Source organism: Apium graveolens, chromosome 9 (genome assembly GCF_009905375.1).
Source record: "Apium graveolens cultivar Ventura chromosome 9, ASM990537v1, whole genome shotgun sequence".
NCBI classification, from domain to species: Eukaryota; Viridiplantae; Streptophyta; class Magnoliopsida; order Apiales; family Apiaceae; genus Apium; species Apium graveolens.
In genome coordinates this window covers 258,506,375-258,527,698 of record NC_133655.1, presented here as the reverse complement: position 1 = coordinate 258,527,698, position 21,324 = coordinate 258,506,375, and the positions used below count along the sequence as shown (strand labels likewise).

The window sequence follows — 21,324 nt, the reverse complement described above, 5'->3', positions numbered from 1 at the left end:
TCAGTAGACCCAAGACAAGTGAAATTTATCAAAAATACCACTTTTTATGGAAATATTTATAAAAAACGGACCTGAGTTGAATATGAGGTTAAAATAGTATATGTAGTTGCTTACGAGGTTGATCCGTATTTTTACAAATATCTTCTGCAATTTAGGTGTTTATGGAAAAAAAGGATTAAGAGTTAATTGGATTTTAATAAAGGGATTTTTGCATAATATTTTATTAAAAATGATATTTTTGGTAAATTTCCGAATAAATTGGTAGATGGGTGAAAGGACGCATGTCTATCAGATATCAATACCATATAACGTGGCAAATATTGGTTGTTCATTTCACAATCATTCACCAACTAACCATACTCTGCTCCCCACATTAACACACATTTAATCCCAAAAGCCATTTGTTTACCCCTTTTTATTAATCTTGATGGTTTACTTTGAAAACTAACATCTTTTTGTTTCTCTTTTGATCAAAGGTGAGTCAGTTTAAATGAATCTTGATTTTCTTGATTTTGAATCATAAAGTTGTCATCTTTTTTAATATATTTCTGTTGTTTTCTTATTTGGGGTGTTTTAAGATTGCAGTTTAAGTGTTTGCTGTGATTTGTGAGCTGTGGATTTTCAGTTTCTTCAAGTTTCTGGTAAGAATTTTATATGAACTCTTAATTTTATTTTCAAGAAACCAACTTTAAGATTGTTTGTTCATTGGTTTTTTTTGCATTGATCTCCTAGATTTCAATGTTGGATTTCTGCTAAGGTTAGATGAACTTAACTAGTGTGGTCCTTTTTAGCATTATGTTTGCAGTTATGTATGAAAGATTTTAGATTTGATGGTCTATTTACTGGCATGATACAATTATGGTCTAGTGAAGCTGTTGATCAATTAGCTAAACAAGATACTTAAATGAATTAATATGTTATCATTGTTCTTCTATTGTTCTTCATATTAGCAACTGACATTAACTTGGCTTTTGTGATTTTTCTGGAAAGTGTATATGGTGATGACTTTGTTTCTGGTTATTCATTGGTTTTTTCTTTTTCAGTTTTAGTATTTAAGGTATTCCTTTCCTTTTGATGACATCTGTATGCGTGTGAAGTAATAAATCAGCCTCTATGTCAAGGATGTTGCTTAATTATTATCAAGGCAAGGCGGCGGTAAGGAGAGGGTGATTGTAGATAGCTTATAGGAATCATCGTAGCTGCAGTCAATTTAACCTATACGTAATTTTGTGAAGTTCAATCTTATGCAATTCACCACTTGTATTACATTTCTAAAACCAGCTTAGAAGAAATTGAACATTGTTTATTATTGAAGACCATGTGGCGTATGATTTGATGGGATAGGGAAATGCTGGATTTTTTAACTGGGGTCTGGTTCAGAATAATTTCCTTTAGTCATATAGTTACTTGATCTAGTTGTATATGGTAATGTAAAAAAATTAACCTTCTCGGAGATGTTTATATATATTGGCTATTCATTTATTGTTAAATCTTGAGATCTTGTTACTTCTTTTCACGAAGTTGAATACTGGACTTTGTTATATTCTATCTTGTCGTCATGCCCTTGATATTTCTCCTTTTTGTCACAGAATTCCTTCTATTTTTTTACCTTTTTAACTGCCTATAGTTTAGGATTAAACTTTTCTTTACCACTCTTTTCTATTTTGTATTCAACACTTGCTACTTGTTTGAATCCATTCATCTGAGGAAAATCAAATAAAGGTAAGTGAAAGAGGCTTTTGAACATCAGTACCTCTATCGACTTTTCTCTTTTCGTCTCCTATAAAATGAGGTACCAAGAATAAGTATTTATTGCTTACCCAATTAGTAAGCAGCAATTTTTTGCTTTACTTTTAATTTACATGAGAGTGATGTATATTCCTCTAATTATGATAAGAAAGTAAGAATTCATCCGTCATATCCTTTTCACTTCAGGAACAATTAGAGGCTGTTCCATGCCACCAAACTAATCATGATTGGTTTGTCCATCCTGTTAATACGTTGAGTTTTCATGTAAACAAATACTTGTCAGTTATATAATTTAGATACATCCACTTGTGGTAAGTCAATCAAAGAATGAAGCTAAATCTCGCTTCATTTCAATTATTATTTCTTTTGTAATTGATATTATTCACTTGCAACAATATAGGTGTCAGGCTAATATTGATGATTTATCACAAGTGAAGCGCTGAGTGCAATTATGTTGACACATGAAAATTTGGTCCCACCACTGTGTTATGTAAAAGATAGAATGTTAATTTAAGAAAACAAGTGGTATGATACAGGAGACAGGACTAGGATAGGAAATGTGTTTTAAGTGCAGATAGTGCGACATCAGAGTTTGTGTCAGTTCTATTGCAGATCCATCAGGTATCTAATGCCAGAGTTGCTTATTTGCACACTGATGGGTGATGGACACCTTGCGACTATAATCACTACTCTATGTCACCTCTGATCTTACACAAAAACGTCAAAGTCCTCACTGTGACTTACTCCGAATTTTAGAGAAGAATTCGGTAATATTATTACACTCTTGCGGTGTAAGATTATAGCTTAATATTTACTTTTAAAAACGCAGAGAAATAAAAATATAGGCATAAAGAAGTTGGCTATTTATTGTAAATGGTAGAATGATAATTTTCAGAATCGCCTTTACTATCTGGACTTCTGGAGCAGGAATTCTATCTATAAAATTTAGGTTACGCAGAGTTCCTGACCAGGCTAAATTTTCCGTCTCAAATATAGAGCAGTCTTCAAATTCATTTATTTTTTTACATTTTTTTATATAGTATTCATCGCAAGTGTCAAGACTTCACAGCTTTATTAGTCTCAAGGACTGGCTCTCACTCTGTCAGTGCAGACTTTGCCTGTTCATTCATTTCATACTTTTCCTTAATACAAGTTTTTTATTTGTACAGAAGTATTACTATATTAAAGAGGCATAATATGATTTAAGGAAACCTGAGATTCTGTAATGTCTATCATAATTTGTTACATTACAACTTCTTTAAAATTTTAAAAATACCTTATTAGTTCTCACATAAGAAACATAAACTTGTTCCTAGGTAGCTTAACTTGCATATTTATTTGTTCTACAGTGTCTTCTTTGTTTGCTTCCACTTAATTAATTTATGTTCAGTTTGATTGTCAATATATATTCTTGAATTATGTGCATATCTTTTACTTGTAAGTAATAGTTTCCATGTGATTTGTTTTTCAGATTTTCTATGAAATTGATGACGTTGCGAGTTTAAAATATGGCTTCTTTAAGCAGTGATCTAAATTATGATATATTGAGGCGTTTGGATGGCTCAAGCTTGGCTAGCGCTGCTTGTGCTTGTGCAGCATTCTCTTCTATATCAAAAGAAGAGAGATTATGGGAAGATGTATGTTCTTCTACATGGCCATCAACCAACCAGGAAGATGTCAAAAGTTTAATAACATTAATTGGTGGATTCAAAAAGTTCTATGCAGATTGTTTCCCACTTATTGTGAACAAAGAAGTTCCTGAGTTTCGATGGAATGACTATGTTGAGTATCGAGAAGAATGGACCGAGGCTGAATTCTATGATGACATGTATGAATTTGAAGATATCTCGCCAACTGATTTTGTCTCCATTGTGGATGTGAGATTTAAGAATAAGACAGTCTACTCTAAAGTCCTCTGGGGCATTCCAAATGCAAATGGCTATAATGGTTGGTTTTCTGACTGTCCTTTTCGGGTTGATCTTCTGACCCATTCAGCCAGAGACGAGGACCATGCAGGTGAAGTTACTCTTTCTGAATCCGATGGTTTGCCACCAGTTCCGTCCATAGAAAGAGAAAGGAAAGATGGGAAGCTCTGGCAGGAACTCCGCAACGAAGTCCAGCTCAGTTGGATCGTTGTGAATAGGAAAATTAAGCAGGCTGCTAATTTATCGAGCTGGATTCCTCTTGGAGGGCAAAGGCATTGGCCAACGGACAAGGATTTCTTGATACGTTTCGGATCGGTTCTTCCTGCCAAAGAGATTCTTCCATGTCAAGCAGTAGAATGCATTCTAACAATGAAATTTAGGATGATTCATAGTGATGGGGTGAGCGGTGTTCAGACAGCTCTGAAATTAACGGAGTTGAGCATGCAACTGGGAGATATGGAAGGTGCTCATGTTAATGGAAGAAACAGCCTACTCGTTCTTAAAGAATCTCTTAGCTGCCGTAGGAGCAAGAATTACAGTGAAGCCCTAGAGTCATGCCACTTGTACTCGAAAGTGCAGAGTGAACTAAAGGAGGAGAAAATGAGAAATGAAAGCAGGTTAGATAGGATGTATATACTAAGTGGCATTACTGCATTCATCACTTTTTGTTATTATATAATGTGATATGGGTGCAGCTTAATACTGAAAAATGTTTGCTGCACTCTTTGACTTCTAATGTAAAAAATCAATTTTGATCAAATAACAAGAAGTTGATGGAGGCTACCTTTTATATTCTGTGAATTTGATTATAGTTGGTTACTCATTGGAGAATGGTGGATTCTATATATAAAAATCCTAATTTGTGGAACTTCAGATAATATATGATATATAGTATTCTTGGTGAAAGATCCTAATGGTTGGGACTTGGGAGCTTGCTATGTAGTCTTGCCATGGCCCATGGGATGGATTTCTTCTCATAAGGTACATTTAGGGATTAGGAAGAAAAAAGTATATAGGTCATTAGTTTAATGACAAAGATAGCCTAAGCATTGCTGTTGTCTATGGCAGAAAATATCTGGTGGTTCTTGAATTGAATGAATCCAGGACCATGCATGTGTTCGCCTCTAATGGTTCTCTGTATTGTTATGCTACAATTAACGTATCAATTATGTAGATATCATTATATTCAGGCGTTCCCTCGAGAGAATGTTTTGCGGGAGTTGATGAAAGCATTCCGTTACATTTATCAAAATAGCACGGTGACAATGGAGGGGTCTTAATGACTAAGAGACCATTCAGTGTGAGATCTAGTTGACTACTGATGTTGACAGATTATAAATTAAACTTGGTGATAAGAAGGCCATTGTTATGTTATCAAAGCTCATCAAGCTGGGGGTTGGGGGAGTTGAGGGTATTGATTACAGCTAACAAAAAAGATTGAGCATACTTTGTGATGTACCATGACCATGTGACCCTGTTTAGATCCACCGAGTAGCACCTAGTCTGGAGAGGGTTTGTTAGTATTCTCCAAAACTGTCTATCTGCATGGTCTCAGCTTCTCGAGTGTGGACAGCTAAGAGACATATGTTATTGTCATGAAAACGAATGTCTTCTTACCTATGTTACAAGGGTTGGTGTTTTTGTTCGATCAAGTTCATTCACAATATTACTTTATGGTTGCTTAACTGAATAACACTGTCCTGTGTATCTGTGTGTCTGAAATAGGTTCTACATCACTCCATTTTTCATGTTCATGATCAATTTTTGAAATGCTCCTGCTGTTTCTTTAACCATTAGTGATACTCTGTCCACGCCACATTTGCATCAACACTTAACTGGTTCCCAGAAATTGTAAGTTTTGCTGAAGGATATGGTAGTAGGGGGGATGGATTGAAACTGCATTCTAACATTTGGCTACAAATATCTAAGATTACAAGAAGGCGTGCATGATTTTATATATAAAATTGTAGCCATCTGCTTTCCTGTTCAACTTTGAGTAGATTAGAAGTTGCTAGAATACAGAATAGGTGTGATGAATAGTTTAATCTGGAAAGATGGATGCAAGCACTCTTTTATTTCAACATCTAGCATGTAGACTATTTCGGTTGTTAAAAAGATTTATATGCTTAAAATTATTATGCAGTCCAAAATAGGTGGTTAGTTATCGACTTCAAACACTCTTGTGGGGATGTTACATTTGGCGTACATTCTTGATTCCCAAATTGTTTAGACATACAAAATTTGTTTATGACATCATGACGGCCACGTTCTGCATTCTAGTGAAGTGGAAAATGAGCTTCTGACTTCTTATGTTGTTCGGTCGATTTCGCATGACGGTGGGGGAATTACGAATAAAATAATCCCACCCCAATTCTTTTGAATGCCGGCCCTTTATTAATTTTAGTTCGTTGTACCAAGTCAAATTATTATGAATAATAATAGCACTACAAGAATAAATTGCAAATTGATATTGGCACGTCAAGTCTTAGGGGATTTTTTAAAAATTTAACTTATAATTTAAAATTTAAAATTCTCATATAATTGATATGAATATTATAATTTACTTATAACTTGGTGACAGCGTTTGGTAATGATAACTTATAAAATTATATTTTTTCTTAAAAAGTCGAAATTTTAATATTATAATTTGGTATATTAATGTAAAATTTAAAAGAAAAAGTTTAAAAAATACAAATTATTAAAAACAAAAAAATAAGAAAAACTATAGCAAAGTTGCACGGGGTTCAAAGCCAATAAATAAATGAGAAATAACTGATTTAGCAGAAAAAAATTAGAGGACCAGACCACTTTGCAATTTTCATCATATATTCATCATATTTGTCCATACTAGTTTATACCAGTGGATGCTTAAAAAATTTGGAGTATGAGTTTATTTTTATTAAAATTAATATTTTTAAATTTGAAAAAATTATCAATTAATATTCGAAAAATAATGTTGATCTTCATTAATTAATCTAGTCATCTCTTATAAAATTTTATATTTTGTTTTGGTTTTAAAAATTAATAATATGTTTTTTTTCGCTCGATAACTTACTATACTATATAAAACTAATTTTTGATTTCAGGGTAAACCCGCAAAAGAATATTTACAAAACTCATTCAATTCATGTAAGTTTTAAAAATTAATAATTTTTTCAATTTTAATATAATATTACTTAAAAATATTATTACTTCAAGTATTTATGAAATGATAAATTTGTAATGTGTTTTAGTTTTATTTTAAATTTTAACTTATTATAACATTTTAATATATAAATTTGTAACGCGTTTTAGTTTTATTTTAAATTTAAACTTATTACGACATTTTAGTATTTTACATTTAATTTCTTATTTTACATTTTTTTTGTTTGAATTTATTTTTACTTTATATAAACGTTGGTTGTATTATTGAGCCAAAATGTTATTATATTTAAATTTTATCAATTATTAACTACTATTAAAATTATTATAATATTTTACTATAATTTTGAGTGCGTGTAAGTTTTTTGTAATTATAGATATGTTTGTTATTGTGTAAACTTATAACTCTTCTTTTAATTACAATGTAAATCTAACGTGACAATTAAATTATACGATAACTCACTTACTCCAATATATGATATAATATAATATAATCAATTGTTTCAAAAAAATATATATAATATGATCATTTGCTGTCAAACGATTTCATCAAATTGATAACCATTTAGCCCATTTATGACCACCAAATGGGCGTGCCGAACAGGCACTTAACTCTCGAGTGTCGTCCATTATCCTAATCCCATCAGCAAGGTGATCATGAAATTTAAAGTAGATTAAATATATTTTGTTACAGTATTAATTTTTAATTTTTATAATAAATATATTTTACGGTTAAAATATGTTTAATTTGTGAGAAACATGTCAAAACTAGAAAAATAAAATGAGAAAAAGGGCATGCGATATTAATGATTCGGATAACTCAGAATAATCAAAACCAAACATATCTAATATATTTAGCTTATGGCAAGGTCCGGGTCTTAGGAGGACGGTAAGATGTACGTAATATTCCCTTTATTTATTTATTTTTTGACAAAATAATATTTCCTTTATTTAAAAAAATGAATATGTTATTTTTTGAAATACATACGCTTATATGTGTGTATGTACATAGTATGTAAAAAGTGTAATAATTTTAAATAAAATAAAGTTTGATAGCGTAAAATAAATATAGGTCAAGATAAATTATAGCTTATGATATTGTTTATATGAGACTTACCTTTTTCTCTTAAATTATTTTAATTTTGACGATGAAATTAAATTACAAAATAATCTATCAACCACATCTTTCAAAGAACCGTCCCAAAAACAAAACATTTAAAATATACTATAGTAACCCAAAATTACCTTAATCCCGATAATTCGGATAATAAAGAATCGGAGTATAAATTCGGAGTCAAAGTTCTATCTACAAAATATACTTAATTGTTTTTTGACACTAATTTTGAACTTATGAAGACCACATATCAATGGAAAATAAACACCTTAGGGGGAGCACACAACGCACGTCGGCACGCATAAATTTTCTAGACACCCTTGTCCTTACGTTACACAATTCTCAGTAAAATAAACGTTAGGGTTCATGCACAAATTTTGAAATAAATACTATATTGTACTGTTAAACTTTTGTACAGATCCGACAATTTTTGAAATACACGAAAATTTACTTTTGTACATGAATACGAAGTATACGAAAATTTAGTTTTTTATTTATTTATATTGTGGTGTCGATTTTGTGTTATCCTTTGAATACACGACACCACTCGATACACGAAATAAATATATTTATAATTAAATATTAATATTTATTATAAAGATATATATTTATAATAAATACTTTTAAAATATTGTATAGTATTATAATATTGTAAGGGTAAATGTTGTAAATGGATGTATTTCATACAATTTTATAAATTTGTTACCTAAAAATTTAATATTTACATTTTTTTATTTAATAAATATGTTTATATTAATTTTTAATTTTACACGAAAACGGAGGTACATGAACACGAATATACAAAAACTCTAAATTGGTCGGTTTTGTATTTGGCTTTTGAGTACACGACACGAAAAGGTACACGACATGAGAGTATGTAACACAAGCAAATTGACACGTCTACTTTTGTATAAAAAGATTGATAAAAAATTAAGAATCGAATTAATTTTAGGGTTGACGAAAAACATATGATATATTATTTTACTCCCTCCATCCCATTTTAATTGTCATTTTTCCTTTTATTGAAGTCAAATTGACCAATTTTTGATTAAAGATTAAATATTACTCTTATATTATTTCAAAAAACTAAAAATTAAAATGGGATGGAGGAAGTATTTTAAAAAAAAATAAATTGAATCGTCACTGAACTATTGTTATTTTTTTGTTTTGGTCTCTGGACTAAAAATTATGTATTTCATGTCATTTAACTTTTAATTTTTTTTTAATTAAGTCATTCCGTTAAAAAGATTCTATCGGTCGTCACAATCTTGCTAGAAAAAATCCGTTCACCGAAATTTTTAACGGGAAAAAATCTGGGCAAGCTTGAAACACCTTGAAAAAATCAAATTAAAAAACCATTAGGTAGACGATTAACAAATCTATACATATGCATCAATGAAATAAAAATATCAACTCGGTTTCAAATTTTTCGGTCCAAAATAAAAAATCCCAGTAAACAATAAAGTTTGGCCATCAAAAATTTTAAATTAAAAAATCTGAGGTTAGAAATAAAAAGAATTTGATTTGGGTTTGAATTTGATTATTAAAATTTGTAATTTGGGCTGTTTAACACCTTCAATCATGCCTTCGATTTTAGGAACAGTTTAAGATCTTAGAAAATGATGTATCACATCGGCAAAAAGCAGCGTCCACCAACAAAATGACTTGAATCATAAAAAATAAAGTTAAAAGATTCAAAATACAAAATTTTTAATTTAGTGATTCAAACAATAAATTTTCTTGATGGACGGTTAAATATATTTTCCCTTTATTTTATTAAAGGGGCCAACGAATTTTTCTAAATATTTAGTTGGCATTCCTCGATAGACGTTGTTATTGATTTTATACAAGTATATGTAATTCAAAATTTACAATTCTAACTATATTACAGTAGGAAAGTAAGATGCATTTAGGCCATCTCTAACCGCTGTGATTTAAAAATTCAAATTTGGATCACCAACTGATCTAAATACATTCAAATTTTGACCAACTCCACCAACAGTGTAATCCAAATTTCTGATCCAAATTACTTTTTACATATAATAATAATATATAAATATCATATTAAACAATTTTATCTTAAATTTATCATTTAATCATTATTAACAATTTATATAACATTTCATAAATTAATTAAATCAAAAAAATTAATATACATTAAAATTATGCACTTAATTTACGAAAAACACATTTATTGCAATAATTAATATACAAAATATCATTGATACACACTAATTTTCGAAATTAGTATATTATTCTCACAAATGCTCAATTAATGCATCTCTAAGTGTAATATGTGCCTCTTTAATTTTTTATTTTTAAATTTTAATGAAATTATGTTTTCTCAATGTCTTAAATTTTATTTTAAAAATATTTTTTGTTTACTATTAATTATATTCTGTTATTAATCTTATAATTAAATAATCAAAAATAAATTTAAAATCTCATAAATTACAAATAACAAAACCATTATTTTATATTAAATCAAGTGATCCAAATTTGGATCAGTGAACAGTAGTGATCCACTGTTCATGTTCACTGATCCAAATTTGGATTACTGTTGAAATGAAATTTGGGATAATCTGCTCCAAATTTGGATCTTTTGATCACTCTTCAATTTTTCCTTATTACCCCAACATTCCTTATAACTAAACTATCATAGTAAGTTTGTTTTTTTGAAAAATACCATAGTGCAGAGTTTCGTTTGCAAAAATATTAGCCCTTCTTAATTTTTTTCTTTAAAAATACATTTTTTAAATTTTTATTTGCAAATTATTTTACAATTTTTTTATTTTAAAAAATACGATTTTTCCGTAACTTCATGCAACTGGATACAAACAACTCAAAAACTAAACCAAACCAAATGTACCCGTTATATCCCCAAAAGCAGGGTGTGGGGAGGGTATGGTGTACGTAGCCTTCCCCTCATTTAAAAGAACGAAAAGACTGTTTCCCGAAAGACCCCGACTTATGTGTGAACATGTGTAAATATAGAATATAATTATAAAAAGATATAATATGCAACACTGAATAGTGATTGTTTGTAGTTACTTTTATCTCACATAAAAATACTTTTGATATCTTCAACCCAATCTTACTTAAGAAGAACACTCGCAGAATTTCTAATTTGTAAATCAAATAACTCCCCGTTCAAAAAAGACAAAACATTCTATCTACCAAAAAACTGATTAGTGCCAATAATGTATGAAACCCATAATATAATAATAATATAATTAAGCACCTTAACAGAATTAATAAACTGACACTGTATGCTACTAACACCTCAAAATACAAGATCAATATATCTCATAAGTTAATAAACCACTTTAATTTGACGCATCCAAGACCTTCTATCTAATACCATATCCCCGAATGTTTAAAAATGCAAATCTAGTGAAAGAATGTTAACAAAAAAACTTTGATACAAATAGTTCCATATTTGATTAATTTTAATTACACCGTATTTTTAAAAATATTTTTCATAAGATGGTAACATCGGCAATTTTTTTTTTGAAAAATTAGTATTTGTAATAATTTTTTTATAATAAATCAGTATGTAAACGAAAATAATGACATATTATCGATAATATATTTGCAGTTAGTTAATGTTCTTTATTTGTAAGGTTGCTGATCCACACTTCCCCACAATCACCAATTTTTAATTGTCTTAATATTTCATTGAGCCGGCAGTCTCAATCAAACATTGAGGCAGTCTCAATAAAACATCGAGTTAGTCGACTTGATTTTTATTTGTCAAAATGCCTTTCCTCCTAATATGTTTGAAACTTTAAAAGTACGTACATACAATAATTTGGTTAAAATATCTCTTTTAACATAAACTAAATAAGTTAAATCACTTATCTTCTCACAAATTTATTTATACTAACTACTATTTTTTGTAATAAATATTGTATTCAATGTGTAAAATAAGCAATAAGAATAACACCGTTAAATTAAATTAATATTTTCAAATCATATCACAAAAAATTGGATATTGCTCGTAATATTTGTCTTGTTCGAACCGTTCTTTCATTTATTTTTTCTGAAGCAATTGTAATTTTTATATTTTAAATTTTACAAATTTTAATATTTAATATTTTTAATATTTAAAGAAAAAACGAAAAAGACACATGTAACATCGAACAATACGATGATCATTATACATTATATGCATACTCAACTATCAATGTTTATTATTATTAAAAATATAGTTTGTTTGATATAATCAAAAGTATAATTATTTTAATGTTACAATGTAAAATTATACATGTTAAGCGTATTTGTCCAAGTCGGAGATTAATATGATTTTCATTTTACATCTATAGATTAATTAAATTTAAAAATTTAAATCTTTAATAATAAAAAATAATTTTTAATTAAGATCAGAGGTACCAAATATATTACAAATATTATTTTTTAATTTTATTAATTAAATAAAGCTCTAAAGAGATAAATAAATAAAAAATAAGCATGCCTGCAGCAATGAAATAACGAGGGGTGAGTCGCACTCTTAGGGCTTGTTTGGCAGCTCACTTACAAGTCACTTATGACTTATAAGCATGTAACAACTTATTTATGATTATGAGTGTTTGTCGACCCAGCTTATAACTGAATTTGTAATTTATAAGCTGATAAGTTGAATGTTAGTAACGACGTACTTTTTCTTAACTTATTTTGATTTTTCACTGATTTATTAACCTCAATTTTAAAATTTATATTTTCAAATGTTAATGTAACTTAAAATTCAAGAATTTAGATAATTATATTAAATAATTATGTATTTTAGTTCATTTAAGGGAAAATAAAATTCTAACTTATAAGTAAAATTATCTAAACACTTATCAAGTATTTTTTTACCTATCACTTATAATTCACTTATTCATTTTAAGTTGTAATTTACTTATTTTCAGATTTACTAAACGGGCACTTAATGAAACATTGAAGCTGCCCTCACTAAAACATTAAGATCCAAATTTAATTCTTCTTATAGTTACGTCCTTTAATTTATGATTTTTTGTTAGGGGATGGGTAGTTACGTAAAGTGCCCTTTCAATGAAATATTGAGGCATCATTTATTACTTTATCTATCCCATTTTTTCCTTCATTGGTGCAGCCTCAATAAAATATTGAGACATACTTATTTTTAAAATTTTATTAATTTATCTCTTTAGAACTTTGTTTAATCAATAAAATCAAAAATATATATTTATAATACATTTGGTACCTCTGATCTTAATTAAAATTTATTTATTATTATTAAATATTAAAGTTTTCAAATATGATTAATCTATAGATGTAAAATGACAATCTGAATAACATACGACTTGGACGAATCAGCTTAACGTGTATAAGAATTTGTTGGATTGTAACATTAAAATTAATTTTATTTTTATTTAAATTAAACAAATTATATTTTTAATAATTTTAACATTGACAATTGAGTATGCATAATGTATAATGATTATTATATTTTTCGATATTACACGTGTTTTGTTCGAAACCCGCTTCTATAGATGGAGCGGAAAAATATTTGATCAATTGGAAGTCGGTTAACTTTCACATTAAAGAAGATAAATCGATGAAAATGCATAGCGATTTTCTTACTTTTCGATATGACATGTTACTTGTTCGAAACCTCTACTCTAGTATAAATTTTATTGTTTAAAGTAGATACAATATATATATGTAATTTTCTTATTCCATCAATTATTATATTTTAATATTTAAATAAAGAATTTGAATACGTATTTGAACATTATTAAAAATATTAAGTAGTGAAATTTATAAAATTTAAAATATAAAATTACATATACTTTAAAAAAAGTTAAATAAAAGAATGACTCGAACAAGACACATATCACGAGCAATGTCCATTTTGTTGTGATATTAGTTAAATTTTTTTTTGAAATTATAAGTTTAGTTTTACAGTATTATTTTCATTAATTTTTTTACATTGTATAATCAGAGTTACATATTGAATACAATATTTAATAAAAAAATAGTATTTAGTATAAATAAATTTGTGTGCTAATAAGTTTGACTAATTTAGTTTATGTTAAGAGATGTAATTTAATTAAATTAGAGGTATTTTAATCAAATTATTGTTTTCACACATTTTTAAAATTTTCATACATATCAGAGGATAAAGGCATTTTTGCAAATAAAAATTAAGTCGACTGACTTAATGTTTCATTGAGACTGCCTCAATATTTTATTGAGATTGACGTCTCAATAAAACCTTGAGGCAGTTTAAAATTAGTGACCGTGAAATTTTCGTATCCATCGGAGGTTGTGGATCAACACCCTATTTGTAAATTTATCATAAAAGAGTAAATGTTAAATATGTGATCCTATTAGGACATTTCTCTAACAACTTGAGATTTTAGAGCAATTAGTTCATCGGTATCAGAGCTCGGGTTGGCGGGGGTCTCAAGTTCGATTACATGCCACCTCCAATATTTTCACAATTTATTTATAAACATGAAAGACAACTTATGCCTCAGAGATGAGCGTCCGTGTTATACCCAAAATTTGGCATTGGGTCATGTCGGGTGAGGAATGGGTCAATTGGAATATAATAGGGGCAAGAGAATGGAAGATAAGGTTCTGGGTTGCAATGTACTAAGGGAAGACGCGCCCTCTGTATATGGGATGCGTCCAACCTATAGTAGATTGTGTGAGTTGAATTGTTTGAAGCGAAGATTGCCATGCCAAGGGGACTAAGACGCGTCTGGAGCTTAGGGCGCGCCTTGCCTGGGTAAATTTGGCAAGATGGATTATCCGCATGATCAAGTTGCAATGCAAGGGAGTCGTGTGCATTCCACACATAGAGGACGCGTCCTGTTCATGGGAGATGCATACTTTTGGATATTTGAGTTTGTCCTCACCCAGGGCAAGAAAAACAGGGATATTTTGAGGATAAGGAAATTATGGAAAGAAGAATAAAGATTTTTTTACTAACGTATTTGTTGCAGGTACTCTCTGAAGAATTTCCTTCTTGAGATGGTCAAGGAGGGGGATGTCCGTGAAAAGCTTGAGGGCCTCCAGGGGTATGCCTGATGACTAACGGCCTCCTCCTGTATTCAACGGGTGTCCTCGTTAGGGATGCAGGGTTAACTCTGGTGTGTGTTCTGGGAATACTGTTCTTGTATTCAACGGGTATCCTCGTTGGAGAACTTTGGAGTTATCCTACACTTTGCACCCAAGAGCTTGGGATCACATGTCCTTCTATCTGGTGGGTTATCCCCATTCGGGGGACAGGGACGCGTCTGACATTTGGGGTGAACCGTGACTATACCTGCATTCGTAAATCAAGGGAGATAGTTGTAGCGGAGTGTTATCCTTGCGGAGGAAGATACACTATCTGTGAAGTCTTACGATTACGGACGAGCCTTGAGCCTTCGCGGTTGGGCCTCATAGTTGGACATTTCTAAAGCTAGCGGAAGATGGATTCTGGAAGGACTTCTACCGGGCCTAGGCATGAGAAGTCTAAACCCATTAGATTTCTTGTTCCCCAAGAACTACGTCAGGCTTGATCCCTATATAAAGGGTACATAAGCACATTGAAAGGGGTAAGAAGTTGAGAGCTAAAAAGGAGCCACCACTTGCCCTAATCAATCTCAGCCACCAATTAACATACAACCACCACACACCGCTTGATTTTTCAGAAAAGAACCACCGTCATAGATCTTGATTCTGACGAGAAACCTCAAACTTTGTTGTCACCAGATTCCACCGTCAACAAACTAACGCTAGAAGGAGGAGTGTTAATCAAAATTATAGTCTTAGGAGGAAAAGATGTCTTACAGTCATGATGAAAGTTCTTATGATAGGAGTGATAGCAGATCTGAAGGAGATGGTGAGGGGGGCTTCACTCAACATGAGTCGTACATGCCCAGAAACGTGACGAATCCTACGCGAGCTCCGAATATGGGGGGACGCCCCCAGTTCTCATCAGCAACGCTGATATCTTGGAGCAGTTGTATCGCATGAGAGATACCTTAATTACTTTTAATTCAATATTGAGCATAGTGGAATGTCGCAAAACAACGAGGGTCCGCCGTCTTCGCCGCCATGGCCACGTTGTGGAGAAGGCTCCTATGGTTGAAGGAGATGCGCGAGATGTTCGCGGTCAAGCTAGCAGAGGAAATCCTCGAATTACTCCGCGATGTTTAGAATATTATGATGATGTTGAGCCTATCGTGGAACTTATTGATGAGGACACTGACGAGAGAGATAAACCTCGTATCGATAATCAGGTTATTCCACACACGCATAGGTCTGGGCGTACGATTGACGAGCGTCGTCATGCGGAGAATATCCAGAATCAGGAGAAAGAAAGAAGAGATTTCTCAACCCTGAAAAGGAGACTTGGCATAAGGTTGGAAGATGATGATTTGAGGATGTTGCTGCTGGAATGGTAGAAGGAAGGAAACAGTGGAAAAGCGAGGCCCCGTGATACAACGCGTATGCCCCCTACGTATCCAAGAGATGATAGGGTGCGGCACCGCGAATACGAGTGTGCCCCTCCACGAGGAAGGTTTGGGAATAATGACCGAGGCTATCCGAGGAACGGACGGGGAATGATGCGATATCGGCATGGAAGGGCGCCATACCATGGAAGACGAGTGGGCGCGCCCTCAGCTGAAGAAGCCCATGTCATTGTTCCTAAAGCTTCGCATAATGTTATGGGCGATGGATCAAGGTCGCGTCCTCATGACAGGGACGATGTTCGAATTCAGGAAAGATTGCAGAATAATAATGGGATACTGAGACACGACCAGGAGGGACCTCATGCACAAGGGGATGTTCAGAATCAAGATGATAATATAACACAGCCGTTGCCTCAGGGCGAGGGGCGACAAGATCCACCAGTACATCCGGGGGTAACCAAGGGGAACAAAAACTGGTTATGGAGCCACCCCAATAACTCAATGTTCAAACCATTCCTAGTGTTGGAACATTTAATGTGAATGATCTAAAGAGGTTGCTCAATAATCTGGAGGGAGGAAGGGTTACGGCAACCGCGCAAGTTCCATCCCCTTTCTCTGCTGTTGTAAGAGAGGCGTAGTTACCCGTTGGATACAGGAACACGACCAATGACCCGCGTTTTCATGGAAACTCCGAACCCGTTGAGTTTTTGGGACATTTTAACATAGAAATTGATGTATACCAAGTACCCGACTTGGCACGGTGTCGACTTTTGGCAGCCACCTTTAGGGAAGGTGCTCAACAATGGTTTCAGAAACTTGGCCCAGGGATTATCACATCGTGGAAACAAATAAAAACTTTGTTCTTGACTCAGTTTCAGGCCGCAGGGAAGTATACCCCACCGTTTTCCACACTAGCGAATGTGAAACAGAAGGAGGAAGAAAGCCTGACTTCATACTTTAAAAGTTTCAATACAGAATCAACCTTAGTGAGAGGTGTAAAGGATGAAACACTGAAAATACTTCTTATAGCTGGTCTGCGTGTGGGAACAGATTTTTGGAAACATCTGTAAGGAAAGGATCCTGTGTCGTTAGCTGACGTACTTGCACAAGCTGAGTCCTTCAAGGCGATCGAACAGTCACTCGATGAGACTAGGAAGAATGATAACACCAACAACTCAAAGGGGCGAGCTAAGAGAAGGGACAAGTCTGCAAGTCCAGAATATCGGCGTAATGCTCGAAGCCCCAATAGAGTAAATGCCACGAGCATGCAGAGAGAGTGAAGTCCACCGTCAAATTATGAAAAGAGAGTAAGTAATTATACTCCCTTGGCTGCATCCACTGATCACATCTTTGAAGTGAACAAGGACAGAGGAATCTTCAAGAAACCGGAACGCTTAACCTCCCGAAAAAGTAGAGACAAGAAGAAATACTGCGAGTACCACGAACTACCGGTCATGATACTCATGAATGCCGTCATTTAAAGGATGAAATTGAAGAATTGATCAAAGCTGGGTATCTGGGAGAATGGATCGATAAGGTGAAGCGACGCAGGGGTAACGACAACAAGGGAAAATATGAGATGCATCCACCACAAGCCGATGTCGATGAAAAGCCAGCATATGTCAAGTTCCAAAGAGCTGGGAGTATTAGGGCCATTTTCGGAGGACATCCATTTGTCGGAGACAGTAATCGAGCGTTGGAGAGAAACGCTAGGGAAGCGCGACATCAACCACTCACCAACATTCATAGCTTGGATGATAGACCACCAAAAATATTTAAAGGAGAGTTTTCTGATATTACTTTCAGAGAAAGGGAGTTAAGATGGGTGCACCATCCCCACAATGATGCATTGGTAATAACCATGCTTATTGGGGCAATAAATGTGCATCGGGTTTTCTTGGACAACGGGAGCTCTGCGAACATCTTGTACTACAACACGTATAAGAAGTTGGGTTTCCCAGATAGTGATATGAATTTTGAAGATGTGCATGTCTACGGTTTCACTGGGGAAGCAGTAAGGGTTATGGGTTCGATTAGACTTCCTGTCACACTTGGGGAAGGAACACTGTCTGTTACTCAAGTGATCGAGTTCAAAGTGTTGGATCAAGACTCAGTGCACAATTTGCTGGTGGGCAGGCCTTGGTTACGAGCCTTTAGGGTGATAACTTCGATACATCACTTAATGATAAAGTTCCCGACACCTAACGGAGTAGGCAGCTTGAGGGGATCACAGTACGAGTCACGCGACTGTTATCATAAGGTTGTTAATGAATTCTGCAGGAGAAGGTATGAAGGAAAAAGCCTTCCCGAGGATGACACGACGGATATCTAGGTAAAGCCAAATGGAGAAGTTCATGCCCACTACTTTATGGAAGATCCGGAGGACGGAAAAAACTGTGCGACCAACACCTCTGATTTGGTGCTAGGAAGTGTTTCAAGAATTCGCAGTGTAGAAGAAATAATAATGAATCATGAAGGGGATGTTGTACATAGAGAAGTTAATGGAGAAAAACTAGAAGGGAGGAATGTAACCTTTCAAAGTTTGAAAATTGACCCCAAGGTGGATGCTCCTCGAAAGAAGGACGCGCCCTTGAAGAGTGAAAAGGTGCATGAGGTTGATGCTCCTCTAAAAAAAGACGCGCCCTCCATACCCGTAAAGTGTAAAAGTATGCCTTGTCCTGAGGTAGATGCTCCCGCTTATAAGGATGCGCCCTCAGCTGTGAGAATGGAAGTGGAAGACCCTCAGGACTTTAATTTCAAGTTGGATCCTAGAATTCCAATGCCAGTTGAAAAAACTAGGCCACCTGAGGATACAATATCTATCCCGATCGATAAAGATGATCTAAGCAAGGTATTGAAGGTGGGATCTCAGCTAAGGTATGAGATAAGGGAAAGTCTCACCCGTTTTTTAATAAAGAATCTCAACATTTTTGCATGGAGTCACTCAGACATGGTTGAGATCGACCCGGGAGTAACGTGTCATCATTTGAACATCTTCTCTAATTACATGGGCATACGACAAAAGCATCGCATGGTAAGCGGGGAGAGGGCAATAGCTTTAAAAAAAGAGGCGGATCGACTATTGAAAGTTGGACTGATTAAGGAATCTTTCTACCCCGAGTGGCTCGCGAATTCGTGCTCGTAAAGAAACCTAATGGGAAGTGGAGGACGTGTGTAGATTTCACAGACCTTAACAAAGCTTGCCTAAAGGATAGTTTTCCACTCCCACGGATCGATCAGTTGATCGATACAACAACGGGTCATGCCTTGTTGAGCTTCATGGACACATACTCCGGTTATAATCAAATTCCAATGTACGGCCCCAATCAGGAGCATACATCTTTCATCACTGATAGGGGGTTGTACTGCTACATAGGGATGTCATTCGGATTGATCAATGCGGGCGCTACTTACCAGTGGTTGGTGAATATGATATTCAAAAATCAGATTGGAAGAACAATGGAAGTATATGTTAATGATATGTTGGTCAAATCAAAGAAAGAAAAGAACCATATCAAGCATCTAATGGAGATGTTTAACATTCTAAGGAGGTTTCGCATGAAATTGAACCCACAGACGTGTGTATTTGGTGTTGAGTCGATCAAATTTCTTGGATTCATTGTCAATCATAGGGGGATTGAAGCTAACCCCTCCAAGATCAAGGCACTGCTGGAAATGAGGTCTACCACAAGTGTAAAGAAAGTGCAAAGCTTAAACGGAAGAATCGTGGAATTGAATCGAATTGAATCAAAATCATCTGACAGATGCAAGGAATTTTTTAAGGCGATCAAAGTGGCAGGGAAAGACTTTGTATGGACATCGGAATGTGAAGTAGCTTTCAAGAGGATCAAGGAACAACTGGAGAACTCTCCCATGTTGTCGAAACCATTGGATGGAGAGAATATGATTATATACTTGGAAGTTTCAGATTATTCAATTAGCGCGGTACTGGTGAGAGAAGAGGATGCGCATATACTATATGAGTAAGCGGTTGCACGATGCTGAGACTCGTTACACCAACATGGAAAAGCTGGTTTATACCTTAATCCTCGCATCAAGGAAGCTGCGCCCATATTTCCAAGCTCATAAAATTGAAGTCCGTACAATATATCCACTGCGGCAAGTCCTCCATAAACCAGAATCATCAGGAAGGATGTTGAAATGGGTTGTGGAGTTGGGACAGTTTGACTTGGAATATATGCCTCGCACAGCGATCAAAGGGCAAGCCCTAGCTGATTTCTAACTAGAATTCTATTATGAAATTGATGATAAGGCTTTGATGGTGCTGCATCCATCTCATCCTGAGGAAGTTTTGGAAGAGTTCTCACATCCATGGTGGATTTTGCATGTGGATGGAGCAGTTAACAATGGAGGAGCAAGCGCGAGCATAGTGCTTATATCTCCGGAAGCCCATCATCTTATGAGTGAAATTCACTTTAAATTCTATGCTACGAATAATAATGTGGAATATGAGGCACTGATTAATGGTCTAAACATTGCTTGGGAAATGGGAGTGCGGAATCTAATTGCAAAGAGTGATTCGGAGTTGGTAGTGAACTAGGTGAATGGAGGGTTTCAAACTCGAGGACCGCGAACAAAACTATATTTGAGGTGCACACAACGCCTGATTAGGAGGTTCAAGAAGGTTAGACTGGAATATGTACCACGGGAAAAGAACAGCAACGTGGATGCTCTGGAAAAAATGGGGGTCCCAACCGTGTTGTTGGGATCTATACCCTTAAAAATCCAGGAGATTCCTAGCATCCCGTAAGTAGAGGTGATGAAAGTAGATGAGGCTCCTAAAGAAACATGGATGATGCCTATTCTTGCCTATATTTATAGGGGAACACTCCTTGAGGATAAGTTCAAAGCTAGACGGCTCCGTTACCAGGATGCGAGGTATGTGGTGTATGATGAAGTTTTATATAAGAGAGGCTTTAATCATCCGCTGCTCAGATTTGTT

The 21,324-nt window shown here is 33.8% G+C and overlaps 1 protein-coding gene across 4 annotated transcripts; it reads left to right on the top strand.

The window, feature by feature from the left end:
• The first annotated feature begins 340 nt into the window (after positions 1 to 340).
• LOC141687207 (F-box protein At2g27310-like) lies at positions 341 to 4,541 on the top strand. 4 transcript variants are annotated; one of them, XM_074492406.1, is made up of 4 exons: positions 341 to 476; positions 586 to 641; positions 1,044 to 2,516; positions 3,221 to 4,541. In XM_074492406.1, exon 4 carries the CDS (start codon positions 3,258 to 3,260, stop codon positions 4,356 to 4,358), a length of 1,101 nt encoding a protein of 366 aa, XP_074348507.1. In that variant the 5' UTR covers positions 341 to 476; positions 586 to 641; positions 1,044 to 2,516; positions 3,221 to 3,257; the 3' UTR covers positions 4,359 to 4,541. The 4 variants fall into 4 exon arrangements, with proteins under 4 accessions (XP_074348507.1, XP_074348505.1, XP_074348508.1 ...); XM_074492407.1 differs by having other exon boundaries at positions 344 to 476; positions 579 to 641; XM_074492404.1 differs by lacking the exon at positions 1,044 to 2,516 and having other exon boundaries at positions 3,221 to 4,540.
• Positions 4,542 to 21,324: the final 16,783 nt, after the last annotated feature.